At 52.0% G+C, this 13818-nt stretch overlaps 5 protein-coding genes across 5 annotated transcripts; 2 read left to right on the plus strand and 3 right to left on the minus strand.

Moving 5' to 3' along the window:
* Positions 1-1137: 1137 nt before the first annotated feature.
* Positions 1138-2939, minus strand: N7515_008711 (protein phosphatase 2A regulatory subunit CDC55; the record flags this gene model as incomplete). Its single annotated transcript, XM_056669455.1, has 5 exons — positions 1138-1161; positions 1212-1771; positions 1825-2473; positions 2547-2766; positions 2896-2939. 5 exons carry the CDS (start codon positions 2937-2939, stop codon positions 1138-1140), a joined length of 1497 nt encoding a protein of 498 aa, XP_056519285.1.
* A 1340-nt stretch (positions 2940-4279) lies between these two features.
* Positions 4280-5365, plus strand: N7515_008712 (uncharacterized protein; the record flags this gene model as incomplete). Its single annotated transcript, XM_056669456.1, has 1 exon — positions 4280-5365. The coding sequence occupies one exon, from the start codon at positions 4280-4282 to the stop codon at positions 5363-5365; it is 1086 nt and encodes a 361-aa protein (XP_056519286.1).
* Positions 5366-6097: 732 nt separating this feature from the next.
* osm1 (putative fumarate reductase Osm1) lies at positions 6098-8037 on the minus strand (the record flags this gene model as incomplete). Its single annotated transcript, XM_056669457.1, has 2 exons — positions 6098-7950; positions 8001-8037. 2 exons carry the CDS (start codon positions 8035-8037, stop codon positions 6098-6100), a joined length of 1890 nt encoding a protein of 629 aa, XP_056519287.1.
* A 1118-nt stretch (positions 8038-9155) lies between these two features.
* On the minus strand, positions 9156-10878 carry N7515_008714 (Aldehyde dehydrogenase N-terminal; the record flags this gene model as incomplete). Its single annotated transcript, XM_056669458.1, has 4 exons — positions 9156-9300; positions 9386-9831; positions 9936-10330; positions 10437-10878. The coding sequence occupies 4 exons, from the start codon at positions 10876-10878 to the stop codon at positions 9156-9158; spliced, it is 1428 nt and encodes a 475-aa protein (XP_056519288.1).
* Positions 10879-12548: 1670 nt separating this feature from the next.
* N7515_008715 (uncharacterized protein) lies at positions 12549-13705 on the plus strand (the record flags this gene model as incomplete). The annotated part of the gene is made up of 3 exons (XM_056669459.1): positions 12549-12735; positions 12797-12867; positions 12923-13705. 3 exons carry the CDS (start codon positions 12549-12551, stop codon positions 13703-13705), a joined length of 1041 nt encoding a protein of 346 aa, XP_056519289.1.
* Positions 13706-13818: the final 113 nt, after the last annotated feature.

Genomic DNA, 13818 nt, shown 5'->3' on the forward strand with positions numbered 1-13818 from the left:
TTATGTAGGAGAAGAAACAGACTGGGGTGATGGAATTGCGCGCGACCGATCGCGGGCTCCAGTGGAGGCTTTATGTGCGCTAACCTTATTGAGCTTAGTGAATGCAATTCGGAATTTTGATTGTCCGAATTGTATTCAGATTTTCATTGATTACGCTATTGACGGTATCTATTGACGGTATTCACGCCGATAAGAGTCAATACAATGGTCATGCGCGGTATTGTGCGATAGCCCCAATTCAGTCCGCCTTCGTCATCGTCCGCCATTGCCGGCAGAAAAACATGATGGCATTGAGTCAACAAGTCAACAGGGTGAATGGTACCAGTCATGAATAAAGATGAATAGTCTGAATAAGCCTGAGCCTATTTGACAATTGACATTGTGTAAGATAGCCTTTTTGCATTGACAATGACCTGCCTAAAGTAGGGTTACCGCTCTGGTGGCTGGAAATATCTCTCGCTTCTCAAACCTCGGAAAGGGGCGGAGGGCGGAGGGCCAGGGTTGTCCATTGATACTCACTTGAGTGGCCTCTATTTGGTAGCATCCCAAACGTCAATCAATCAATCAATCAATCAGTCAGTCAGTCAAAGTCTATTGACCTGTTGGAGCCCTAATTAGTAGAGACGTCCTCTTTATCTCTTTCCGTATGCTCCATGGGGTCTTTCTTGTTCTCCACTCAAGAAGATGATGTATACAACTGTACTATAGTTAGCACCTAGGTTTCTAGGGTATCAATACTCAGCTACCAACTCTATCAACGTTTGCAGCAACAATTATGGAAAGGGCCTCGACAGGCATGACATTTTCTATCATGAAGTAGTCCCCATACAAACGCCTGTGGCAACCCCACTGCATACACAGCAGATGAAGGAAAACAAGTGAAGGAGCAGTGGTAAGAAAAAAGTATGTCTCCAACTCAGATGAGTTCCACAATGAGAGCAGGAAGGGGAGGGAAATGGGAGGGGGGTTCTGAAATTATGGAACCTGCGGCTTGCTGTTATCATTATTTTCTGGTTTTTCATTCTTCGTGTCTTGCCTGTTCACCGAGGCCCTACAGCCACCCAATCCGAACCCCAGATGCGCCTATCCATGGAAAATGATGGTGATCTCGTGACGGTACGGTACGAGTTGGTGCGATTAAAGGGCGGAGAAGACGAAGAGCTGCAGACATGGTTAGGGTATATAGCCAGACAGAGACAAAAAACACTCACGTTGTTTGTCGCCGCAATTGCGATGCTGTCCTCGAAAGGATGCCAGCTCATGTGCAAGATCTTCTTGTTGAAGTCAATCTGGTCGGCGTCGGTCTCCTTCTTCATACGACTGCCGGGCCCAGCAGGGCTACCTGATCGCGAGCCGGCCTTCTTTCCACCCTTGCCCATCGGCGTCGGTACACCGACCTTCTTTGCCTTAAATGCCGATTTGTCTGCCTGGAGCACAATCTCTGTATCCTTCTGTTCTTCTGTGGGGTAGATCATGAAGTTGTTGTTGTAGCTACCGGTCATGACGTTCTGGGCATCTCCAGAGAAGACCACCTCAAACTTGTCGAAGATGCTATCGTTCTCGTAGGTGTCGCAGAGTCGAGGACGCAGGTGCTCGTGGATGGGAATGGTCTTGACGGGTTGACGTTCCATGTTGACATCCCAAATTTTCACCGTCAAGTAGTCTCTTGACACGATGTACCGTCCATCGTTGGAAAAACGCACGTCGGAGATAGAGGAAATGATTTCGGAGAAGAAGGAACGAGACGACGCATCCTCTTCTTGTTCAAAGACTGCATATAACTGTTAGTAAGATAATGACAGCACCACCCCCAGTAATACGTACGCTTGGCGTGCTCGTCGCATAGGGCACGTTGCCGCATATCGGCAAGCTTGATCGTGCCCTTGGAGCTGGCATACATGAACCAGTTACAGCCGATTGGGTGGAATTCAGCTGCTGTGATAACTTCGGTAAGTTCCTCCATATTCGCTGGCTTAATGTCCACAATGTTGAAGCTCTGATCCTGGATGTTAAGATTCCATAGGTTCACTCGGAGGTCGTCGCTGCTGATAAAGGTTTCGCCATCGCTGTTGACGGAGATGCTATTAATATGGTAGGCGTGAGCGTTGGCGTATGTTCTGCGTGGCACAGCAGCAACGACAGTGTCGTGGTGTGTCAGACGAGGAAGCTTGAGTGCGGAGGGGTCCTTGAAGGAGACGCGGGGTGCGCGAGCCATACCCCCGCCCCCGACAGAGTTTGCTGGAGTAAGTTCATTCGATAAGTTGTTCTCTGCAACCACTTTCAGCGACTTATCAAACACCTTCCACAGCTTTATCGTCTTGTCGTTTGTCGAGAGAAGGAAATGGGATGCATTCTGTCGTCGGCACCATTTTATCTTGTTGATTTTCTCCTCGATCTCTAGCGACTTGAGATAATCGAACTCCGGCTCGTGTGACTGGAACTCGGTGTGGAACTTATATTCGCAGGTTTTTTTCTGAGTGATCCATTAGTTAGCCAGGCCAGATAAGAAGAGAAAAACTTGAATTCGAGCAGGAGGGGTGGGCTACCGTCTCATTTCGCTCGAACAGCACCACTCTTCCTCCTTTGTCACCAGTCGCGAGATAGTTTCCGGTGTGATCGAATTCGACGGTCGAAATGATGTCCGCTGGAGAGCGCGTGTCAGTCGATGCACTCTGTAGGGATGGGCCAGGTTCGGCCGAAGGGAGCGAGATATGTTGGCAATTACCTTCTGTAATGTCTTCTACATCGCCTTTATCGCCGAAGCATCTGCAATCCAGTCAGTTGTGGATCGATGAATATGGTGACGTCGCATCGACCGCCTTAATTTGCAGAGTAAAATAAATTTGTAAAGCGTAGGACGATCTGGCAGAAACGATGGGAACCAAGTGAACTTACTGTGTGAACTTCCAGGTAGGTGTGCCTGGATCTCTATCGACCATTTTCTCGTTCTAGCTAGCCCTTGAACGCGACAAGGGCAAGATCAAGATAGGAAGGAGGGAAAGGCGGGATGGCGAATGTCTCCGGAAGCTCTATTGACGATGCAAAGAAAAACCGAGATGAGATGATGTGATGACGATGCGATTGCCGACACGAAAGTAAGTCGGTCGGGAAGTGGCAATTGCAGAAATCGGAAATGGAGAGAACAGTCGGTCACCGGAGATGGTGTGCGAGGGGTCTCGAGGGCGGATGGCGGTAAGGCGAAAAGAGGGGCAGGGGGAGAAGTGGGGGACAGCTACGATCCAGGCCGGGAAGGAGAGCTGTAGAATAGCTGTTAGAAAGCTGTTAAATGAGATGGCGTAGCTGAGGGCCGATGGAACAGAGAACGTGCTTGTTATGGGGTGGGCCCGCAGGAAGAGCTTGAGAGGGGACGGAATCAGACGAGGAAAACTTACGTGGAGTAACAGGTGGCCTAGGTAGATTGAAAGAAAAGAAAAAAGACTCAGAAAATCAAGAGTCGAGTTGGAAGGAGGGGGATGGTTGTGAAGTGGGGAGTATGATGAAGAAAGAAAGAGGTGTGAGTTGAGGCGGTGGTGGGAGAAGAGTTCGTTACGGAGGCTGTAAGTGACAGGACCTTGGAATCACCTTCTACACAGATATTGAAGCAAAATTCGGATAAATTAAAATTACCAGAAAATGAGATCGAATCTTCTGATTATTTTGGACTAGACTTAGGTCGGAGTACTTACGCTGACATCAACACTGCCAGTGACTGTAACATGGCCCCTCTTCGGCCTTGCAACCCGTATACAACCGACAACGGGAGTAGAAGGAAGCTGCCCAAAGAGTACTATTGGGCATTTGCTCCAGGAACTGTTTATCTCCTTCATTTTCTGCCAATACCTTAAAAAGATCTAGGTATACCTAACCTACCTATTCATAGGCACCTGGGGCAAGTATCTAGTACTGTGAATATATTCCAGCCTCCATGGAATGGAATAGTTGAATATCCATTCCTACCTAAGGTAGAATCTAGTCCGACTTAACATGAATTGGACATTGGTTATGTCTCTGCATCTGTAAAAACCCATGCAGCTACCCCAAATATTTAGCACAATGTCCTCTAATCCCATTGTCCAATCGACACCCAACTCGGTCGACCTTCACATGTTCCGCGGCCTAGGCATCCCGAAGCTCAACCCTACCAGGAACCCGAAACAGCTCCAACTCAATTTCAGACGACCTATCTCCAGCTCAGCCCAATACCACACCCTCTACAATCTCTCTCGCCAACCCCGACCTTCAAAACCCGACACAGAAGAACCACTACCATACCCCAGCAATGTCCGAAGAGAACATGCGGGGCAATCCCCCCAATCCCAATCCAAACACCAACCCGCAAAGCTCCAGCACCAGCACCAACAACCAAAGCCAATCCAGCTCTACCTCGCACAACCCCTCAAAAACCCCCTCCCTAGCAACCCGCATCCAATCCTCCGCCGCCGGCCTCGCCCGAAGCGCCTTCCAACCCTCAACAGACACAGCCCAAACCCTCGCAAACAGCACATCTAGCAAGCCAGCCCCCTCCTCCTCCTCTTTCTCCCTATCAACAACCCACCTCCAAACAGCCCGGGACCTTTCCGCCCCCTCCCAAGCCCCCAGCACATCCCACGGCCCATCCAGACCGGAGACCTTCCGCGAAGATGTCGATGCAACAACCTCCTTCGGGCTATCGCCACTGACAGAGGAAGAATTCCAAAGCGGAACCGCCTACGAGTCCGGCCTGTTACAGTCAGACCCAACTACAAGACCAAACGAAGCCGCACCCTACGACCTCCAAACAACAACCGGTCCCTGGAAAGGCAAAGCCCGCCAAGACCCAACACAACTCCAATTCGAAACAGCCTGGCAACGTCAACAACACAACATACAATCAGAACAGCTAGACACCGACGGGTCAGCCGTCGTCCACCTCCTATCCGATTCTACATTCGACCCGAACTTCGAAGACCCGGTTACAATCAACGATACCGAACTGGATATATCCGCTGCCCCGGCGCCGCTTTCAGCGGCTGAGCTGGAAGCTCTTGATTCTTTCCGACGGGGGCTTGGTCTAGGTCCTGACGGACAGGATGTGGAGGATGCACGGCCTGCAAGGATTACGGGTGCTAGTCTTGTGCCGGATATCGATACGTTTCTTAGTCAGGAGGGGGCGGGGATTGGACTTGCGGGTACGGGGTCGGGAGCGACTTCGCTTCGGGATAATGTGCTGAATAGGTTGCCGGGGGCGGGGGATTGGGTTGGTGTGCATGAGAGGTATCATGATGAGGTTTGGGGATACTTGGAGCCGGTGCTTGAGGCGGCGAAGGCGGAGATTGAGGAGACAAGGCCTGAGGGGGAGGGGCGGGGTGGATGGGCCGGCTGTTAGGAGGTTGAAGATGATTTTGGAGCATATGAAGGGGGGAGCTTGATATACCCTGGTCATGTGTGTGTTTACCACAGTTTGTAAATATTAGACTGCTAGGGCCCATGTGGTGGTGCACTTCTTTACCTATAGGTACCTAGAATGTACTTTTATTGCTCGGAAGAGAGGCCTCGGCATCAAGGCATCAGCCCTGGAGGCACAGAGACCGTATACCCCTTTGTCAGATGTAGCGTTATGCACGTGTCCATCCCGAGTCGACCGTGGACCGACCAGCAATGGAACTATCTCGGCACCGATTCCCCTCGGTAACCTATGATCGGGATGTCTAGGATTTGACTGGGTAGGACAAGTGCAGGGGCTTTGTGCGTAGACACCAACTGTCCTACACGTAGGTAGTTAGACAATGCCTTCGGCAGCTTAGAACTAGAAAAAGCAAGACCTAGGAGGCTAGGATTAAGTACAACTACTAGACCAAGATTCATGTTGAAAATATTTCAAAGACAATCTTATGTATGTTACACGAAGAAACAAACGTCGACCGGGAATCTATACCCCAAGCGAGATCAAGGAACAAGCGTGTGCGCAAAGCAAACACGACAACAACAGAAAAGAGACGAAACGGGGGTATGAGAAGATCACACGCTAGAGGATCTTATTTCGTCGTAGAGGAGCGGTCGTCAGGGAGGCGGAAGAGGGACATGAGGATTTATAGTAGAAACAAGGGATTATAAGCCCTTACAGCTCCAGGCTGGGGGTCTGGCCCTTGACACGGCCAATGACAATGTGACCAGCGTACTTAGGAATGACCTCGTCATCGTGGAGCATAGCGAACTCCTCGGTAGCATCGCGGCCCATGAAGTTGAACAGGGCGTTAGCGCCACCAGGGTGCTCATCGAGCCAGTTGGTGACATCGAGGATGACGCCCTTGACGACGATCCAGAGGTCCTCCTTCTTGTTGTGCTTGGCGACTTCCTCCATGGTGTACTCGGTCTCCGGGATCTTGAAGTTGGCCGGGTCGGGCTTGGCGACGGCCTCCTCGGTGGTGGCAGCGGCACCGGAAGCAGCCGCAGCGGGGGTGTCGGCGGGAGCGGCGAGGGCAGGCAGGCTGCCGCCGGGGGCGGCACCGCCCCACTCGACGGAGAACTTGCCGGGGGTGGTGGGATCGATGTGCAGGGAGATCTGGCCGAGACGGGAAGTGGCGGCGGAGGAGCCGGAGGTGATGAGCTTCTGGAACAGGTGTTGGGAGGCGGAGTCACCGGCGACACGGCCGTAGACGACACAGCCGAGCAGGGAGGAGCCGCCGAGACGGTTGGCACCGTGGACACCACCGGCCAATTCACCGCAGGCGTAGAGGCCTTCGAAGGGCTTCTTCTCGGCGTTGAGGACCTGGGCGTGCTCGTTGATCTCGATACCGCCCATGGTGAAGTGGAGGACGGGCTCCATGAGGGCGACGTGGAACTCGTCGTCCAGGCTGAAGGGCATGTTGTGGAAGAAGCGCTTGTTCCAGGGGTCCTTCTTCTTGCCCTCGGCGATGAGATTGTACTCATCGAAGGTCTTCTTGAGGGCGGCTTCGCCGCAGCCAATTTCGGCGACGAGCTCGGCACCGGTCATCTTCTTCATCAGGCCACGGCCGGAGTAGTGACGGGTGTGGAAGTCGAGGACGTTGGAGGCCTTGCTGTTGAGGACAAGGCGGATGGGCCACTTGCCCTTCTCCTTCTCCTCCCACATCTTACCGGACACGTAATCACGGTGGCCGAGCTCGTCGGAGAAGCGCTGGCCGTCGGAGTTCAGGAGGAGACCACCCTCACCGCGGAGGGCCTCAGCAGCCAAGAACTTGAACTTGGCGTTGGGGTCCTTGGGGTCGACGAGACCAGTGGGGTGAACCTGGACCTTGTCCATGTCAATGCCGTTGGCACCGATGGCCATCAGCATCTTCTGACCGTCACCGGTAGCGTGAGTGCCGTTGGTGGAGGAGAGGCCGTAGGTGTCGGGGCGGTGCTTCTTCAAGAGGGAGGTCTCGCTGAAGTCGGCAGCGTAACCACCGGTCGCCAGGACGACGACACCGTCGATGGACTTCTCCTCACCGTTGACAGTGTAGGTGACACCGGTAACGTGGTTGCCGGACTTGTTGACGGAGGTGACGTTGGCCTTCTTGATGATCTGGACACGACCGGGCTCCTTGGTGGCGAGTTCTTCCAATCGCACCATCAGGGCGTAGGTGATGGCCATACCGGGGAATTTGGCATCGTGACCACGGTGGGTACGGGGGTGAGTGTGGCCACCGAGACGGGAGACGAGGGTGAGATCGAGGTTGAAGACATCCTGCAGCCACTCAACGGCGGCAGCGGACTTGTAGGTCAGGACCTTGATCAGCTCGGGACGGGCCTTGTCACGAGCCGACTTGAGGGTATCATCGTAGAACTGCTTGACGCTGTCCTGAATGCCGAGGTCGGTCTGGGTGCGGGTGAGGGCACCGTTGATACCGGAAGTGGCCTTGGTGGAGTTACCACCGAAGAAGGCCTGCTTATCCAAAACGACGACGTTACCGCCGTTGAGGTAGACGGTGTGGGCGGCACTGAGGCCGGAGACTGGAGAGGGTCAGCTGAGGCGGGAGAGAATGCGGGGAGAGGATGCTTACGGCCACCACCGACCACAATTACTTGAGGTGCTGCCATTATGTGATGTGTAGAGGCAAAAGGGGAGAAGATAGAGGATGGAGAAAAAAATGGGAGGGAGGATGGGGTCTTAAAGGCAATCCGGGGCAATGATTATTTCCAGGTCAGAAGCCGACGGTTTATCGGCCGAGGCACAGAGAGGACAGCGTGGGGAAAGTCTAAGACGGGGTATTGGGGGTATCCGCTGCAATACTAATTGGCCCACGCTGGTTCGTCTGCTGTGTTACAAAATATCTGGGGATATTGGAAAGGGATCACATGCGATATCATTTTGATAAGACGAGAACATAATAATAGCCTAGAACCAAGTTACATTTTCACATGCGCCTGGGTCATCTGCACATTCCACAGCTTCGAACGCCAGGTCCCTCAAGGGAAAACGCAAGGAAATAGGACTGCAGATACGGTCGGAAAATACAACGGAATCAGTATCATAAACCGGCTGTTTTCAAATCACTGGAAGCTCGTATGATTGTATGAATTCCGGCTTCCTCGGTCATTACAGTACAGTGTGAACTGTGAACCTCGGAATAACAAACGCGGTCCGAAGTTTCCGAATCGGTCTAGCTGCGAGCATGCAGGGATGAGGAGAAAGCACGTTGTTAGGATGGGCCCATGAGGTCTCCCATAAACACTCTCCGTATATTCAGTACACTTTTGTAAGGTATTCAACACGCTGCGCGGCTGCAATAACCTTCAAACAAGATCACGCGGTCACACAGGCAGACAAAGGCGAGTCGGCTGAAGAATGTACGGGCTTTGATTGGTGGAGAAATTAGTGGAGCTGACCTAATCCGGGGATCGGAATTGCCACAGCGGGACGATGATGTCATTCCGTGAATATCAAAAGCCGATGAAGCTTCGCATAGCACGGAGTATAAAGAAGAGCTTCGACTTCACTTCACCACAAAAGATCACACTTGATATAAAGGCATCGAGATAATTGATTGCACATTTTTTTGGATCGATTCTGAGTATGCGGCTTCCGGGGAGAATGCAAAAATGATGCCGAGGACAGCCTCCAAACCTACACCTACACCGCAGACATCTAGCCAAACAAGACTCCGGGATTCAAAGAGAGCTCAACGCTAACGCTATACTTCAAATATTCAAGCTCCTCAATCCATCCAGGTCACACTCTTCGTAACCAAGAATTCATTCAACCCCTCATCAGTATTGAACCGACCCCAGCCACTGTTCTTCACACCGCCATGAGGAAGAGCAGGCTCATCGTGGATCGTCATGCTGTTAATGTGTACAGCCCTGCAATCAAGTCAGTTCATCAGATCCACAGATCCACTAATACCCAGGATTGGAACCACAAAGGCTAGAACTCTGGAGAACTTACCCAGATTTAATCCGTCTGGCCATCGCCAAGCCCTTCCGTAGATCCTCCGTGAACACTGACGCCGACAGCCCATAGCCACTCCCATTGGCAAGGCGAATGGCTTCGTCCTCGCGGTCAAAGGGCATGCACGCTGCTACAGAGGCAAATGATTCCTCCTGCCACAGTGCCATGTCTTCCTTGACGCCGCCCAAGACGGCGGGTGCCATGCGCACTCCCGATTCGAGGGGTACGCTGTCCGCAGACCCGGAGATAAAATGAGCGCCTGCTGATACGGCACTGGAAATTAGGGCTTCGACGCGGGTCTTCGATGCTGTATTAACCAGTGTGGGGGGCAGGGATGAGGCTTCGGCACCTGCTGCCAGGGCCTTTTTCAGGGCCTCTGTGAAAGCCGGAAGAATTGAAGAGTGGACGAGGATGCGGTCGGTTGCCATGCAGATTTGGCCAGACTAGACACGGGAAGGAGGCGGGTGAGCAATGGCTTTCGGGGGATGGGAGTGCAGATGGGCCATATTAAGATACGCAGTAAAACCCAAAGAGTCTCGAAACTTACGTTCAAAAATGCACCTGCAAGAACGCCCTGCACGGCAGTCTCTAAATTAGCGTCATGACAGACAATCGAGCTGTTCTTCCCACCCAACTCCATCAGACAAGGCTTGAGATTCTGACCGCACGCACGCGCAATCTTCCGACCAACCGCCGTGCTACCAGTGAAATTAATCTTGCGCACAGCCTCGTGCTCAATCATAGTATTGACAACCTCAGCGGCATCCTGCGGAGCGCAGTGGATAATATTAAGACAGCCAGCGGGGGAGGCCGGCATCTTCGAACGCGCGCCCAATGGCCCAGTAGCAGCGGGGCGTGAGGTCCGAAGATTTAAGGATAGTCGTGTTACCAGCCGCAAGAGCGCAGGCCGCAGAGCGAATACCGAAGACATAAGGAGCGTTCCTATAGCAGGAACGATCAGTCCTATGATTCTCCCAATGCACGCAACCAGAACTGGTGCTGGAAACCGAACCCCATACTCACCACGGCACGATCCCCAAAATCACACCCATGGCCTCCTTGAACACTATAGCACTCTGCCCCTCCGTCTCGACTACAGGCACACTCCCACAGATAGAAGTAATGCGGCTTGCGACATCGCGCAACATGCGCACTGCAAGCGGGACGACGAACCCCGCAGAGGCACCGACGTCAGCGCCCATCTCTTGGCGCATGTAGTCGGCATTGTCCCCGAGACGTTCCTCTAGTAGGTCGGCGGCTTTGAGTAGGATGTCGCGTCGCACGGTTGGTTTTGTCTGCGACCAGGCGGGGAAGGCGGCGTCGGCTGCTTCGACTGCGCGGATTGCATCTTCGGGAGTCGCGGCGGAGGAGTTCCAGATGGGCTTGTTGGTGTAAGGACTGATTACGGGGAATGTCTTGGGCGTTATTTCTTCGTGGCCGTTTATGAGGAGGGGCACTGTGAGGAGCCCGGGGTCGGTAGGGGTGGTCATAGTGTGGGAGATAGGTGGGTAGGGGTCGAGGAGGGAGGGAGAGAGATATTGTAAGAATGTAAGTTGTACACAGTATGCAGGTACCACAACGACAGAGGCTCGTGGGGGGAGAATGAGGGGAACTATAGACGTGTGTCACTCTTTTGCTACTGTACATCTCTATCGTGCCTCCAGCGTATTCCATGTCGGATCCACCAACAATTCGATTCACAAACAATTGGATTCAAGAACATGGATCAAGGTCGATCATTACCCAAATTCGCGCGTTAGCCCTATGATCTGTCGCACTATTTCACGCCACGAGACGACTATTTGATCTATCCCGAACCCACTTTTGGTCTTCCAGCGTTCCACGGTCATGGATGACTAGATTTTCATCCACTGTGGGTCACTTCAGGAGCTGACTTGCAGTCAATTAAGATTCGGGGCCGATGTCTTAAACCTAGCGAACGTTGCATTGTGGACATCGTACATACAGCAAGTTCAGGGATGTCGGACAATAGAGATCGGCAGAAGTTATGCGATGTGGTAAAGAATTGCTGACTCGCGTAGAGTTAATATGCACTGTTGCCCCACTGCGCCACTGGGCTTGGAAGAGGGGCCTTGCCCTGAAGAACCCCACACTGTGTAGTGCAAGGAAGTTCTATCTTGTACTCCATAACGTCGAACAAGTGAACGTTAAATTTAGATGGAAAGAATCAACTCGAGTATCTGGAGTGTTCATTATTATTCACTTCTAAATCTACTTAACTACTAGGCAAGCAATAAATAGCGCACCCTCTTCCGCACTATTGGGCCTTGGCATGCGATCTGCATGTCACCCAGTTTAAGTGTGGAAGCCGGCAAAGATGCGAACCACGGATGAGATGCTATAAATGCGGCGCGTACAGAGGAGGACTCTTGGCTCTGCTCCCACCACGGGTTACCTACTGCAAGATAACCTTCCAGTGGAACCACCGGATAGTGAGATTTGGAACGAAGTCAATAGTTTATAGACGCTATTAAACTGATCAATGAGATGATCTCATTGTCTTTCTCATTGTGCTGAAAATCTATGATTCAGTTGTCGGTTTCGTTGACATCGAATGGTGATCGTAGGTATGGCCTTCCTATTTCGGCATTGACTTTCCTTCTCCACTCTTTCAATCTGCAGAGCCAAAGCATGTGTCATTCCAAATATGACTGCCAAGGTCCCTCACAATGAGAGAATTTACTCAGTGTGCTAATTGAAGAGCGGAATGCGATGGGGGTATCGAGCATGGCTTAGCCACCGTCTTACTTGCATCATGCATGTTAAGGCGTCCAATCGCACAAGTACAGGATCCTGTTACTTCACGTGGCTTATGTTTGAGATTCGACATGTACATACTCCGTAGCCTCGTGTCTGATTGCACAAAGCGGTTCCACATCGGGACAGTGATCGACGACTAGGAGCTGGCAATGGGAGTGGATAAAACAGGGACATTGATTTTTGAGCACACTTAAACCACCGCACTGGGATGACCTGAATATTTGTCCAACCTTGTCCCTACGTCTTCGACTTATATCGGTCAATGCCCTGACATTGTGTCGCTTTGTGCGTCCGTCCGTTCCTTCATATCATATCTGATCCAACCCCACATTCCTTTACTCCGTATTGTTTTGCATCTCGAGAAATCCACACTACGACAATGGCGCCAAGCAAGAAAGGAACGCAGATGATCGTGATCATCACGGTCTTGGTAGCTCTAAGTCTGATATCGGTCATACTGCGAATCCTTGCTCGCATGCGGAGGAGAGTTGGGTTCGGCGTCGATGATTATCTGAACTTAGCATCCATTGTGCTGATGATAGCCATGTTGGTCGAGTTGATACTTTGTGAGTGATCGCTCCACGCAGCTATTCCATTCAATACACCATTTACTAACCGCCATCACAGGGTGTACAATCGGAGGCAACGGAGCACACATAGCCGATCTCTCTGACAATACCCTTGTGAACTACTGGAAGGTGAGTAATAGCAAACTCAGGATACAAGAAGCCACCCCATCTAACAGTCACACAGATCTTCCTCGCCAACCAATTTACCTATTTCGTGCTCTGCCCCTGCATCAAGATCTCCATCATCTGCTTCTACCGCCGCATCTTCGCCACCCCTCGATTCCAAACCTTCAGCTTCGCCCTAAACTGCCTAATCGGCGCCTGGGGCTTAGGCATCTTTCTCGCCTGCGCCGGCCAATGCCAACCCCTCCGCGCCTACTGGGACCACAGCATCGAAGGAAGCTGCTTCGACGCGCAAAAGTTCATCATCGTCAACCAAGCCTTCAACGTCCTAATGGACTTCGTCATCCTCGTCCTCCCCATCCCAATGATATGGAACCTGCACCGCGCCTGGCAGGACAAGCTCGCGCTGAACGGTGTTTTCGCGCTCGGCGGCTTCGTTTGCTTCGCCAGCATCTACCGCATCATCGTGCTCTTCTGGATCAGTCCCACGGACCCTACTTACACGGTCTACCAGGCGACTTTGTGGACGCACATTGAGCCCGCTGTGGGCTTGATCTGCTCTAATTTGCCGATCATTCGGGGCTTGTTCCCCGCGCTCAAGTTGAAGTCTTCTCGCAATGGCACGGGGCCGACTTATATCAATACTGATTATACGAACTCGATGTTCTTGTCGAAGTCGAGTCCGCGTTCCCCGGATTTGGAGTTTGTCAAGATGTACAATGCCCAGATTGAGAGTAAATCCCCTGGATTCCTTGGTGATGATCTTCTCAGTCCGCAGAACATTAATGTTCAAACGGATATCTCGATTCTGCCGAATGACTCGACGACTCAGCTGACTCGCTGAGTGGTGTTTTGTTCATTAATGCTGTTACGATGTGACGAAACTTCATATTCTGAAAAGGAGTGAATGGGTTCATTCACCCTCCTATCCACCTCCTACTTTGTATATTCTTCCCT

The sequence above is a fragment of the Penicillium bovifimosum genome (genome assembly GCF_028826915.1).
Source record: "Penicillium bovifimosum strain IBT 22155 chromosome Unknown utg000006l_segment0_segment0, whole genome shotgun sequence".
In the NCBI taxonomy this organism is placed as follows: Eukaryota; Fungi; Ascomycota; class Eurotiomycetes; order Eurotiales; family Aspergillaceae; genus Penicillium; species Penicillium bovifimosum.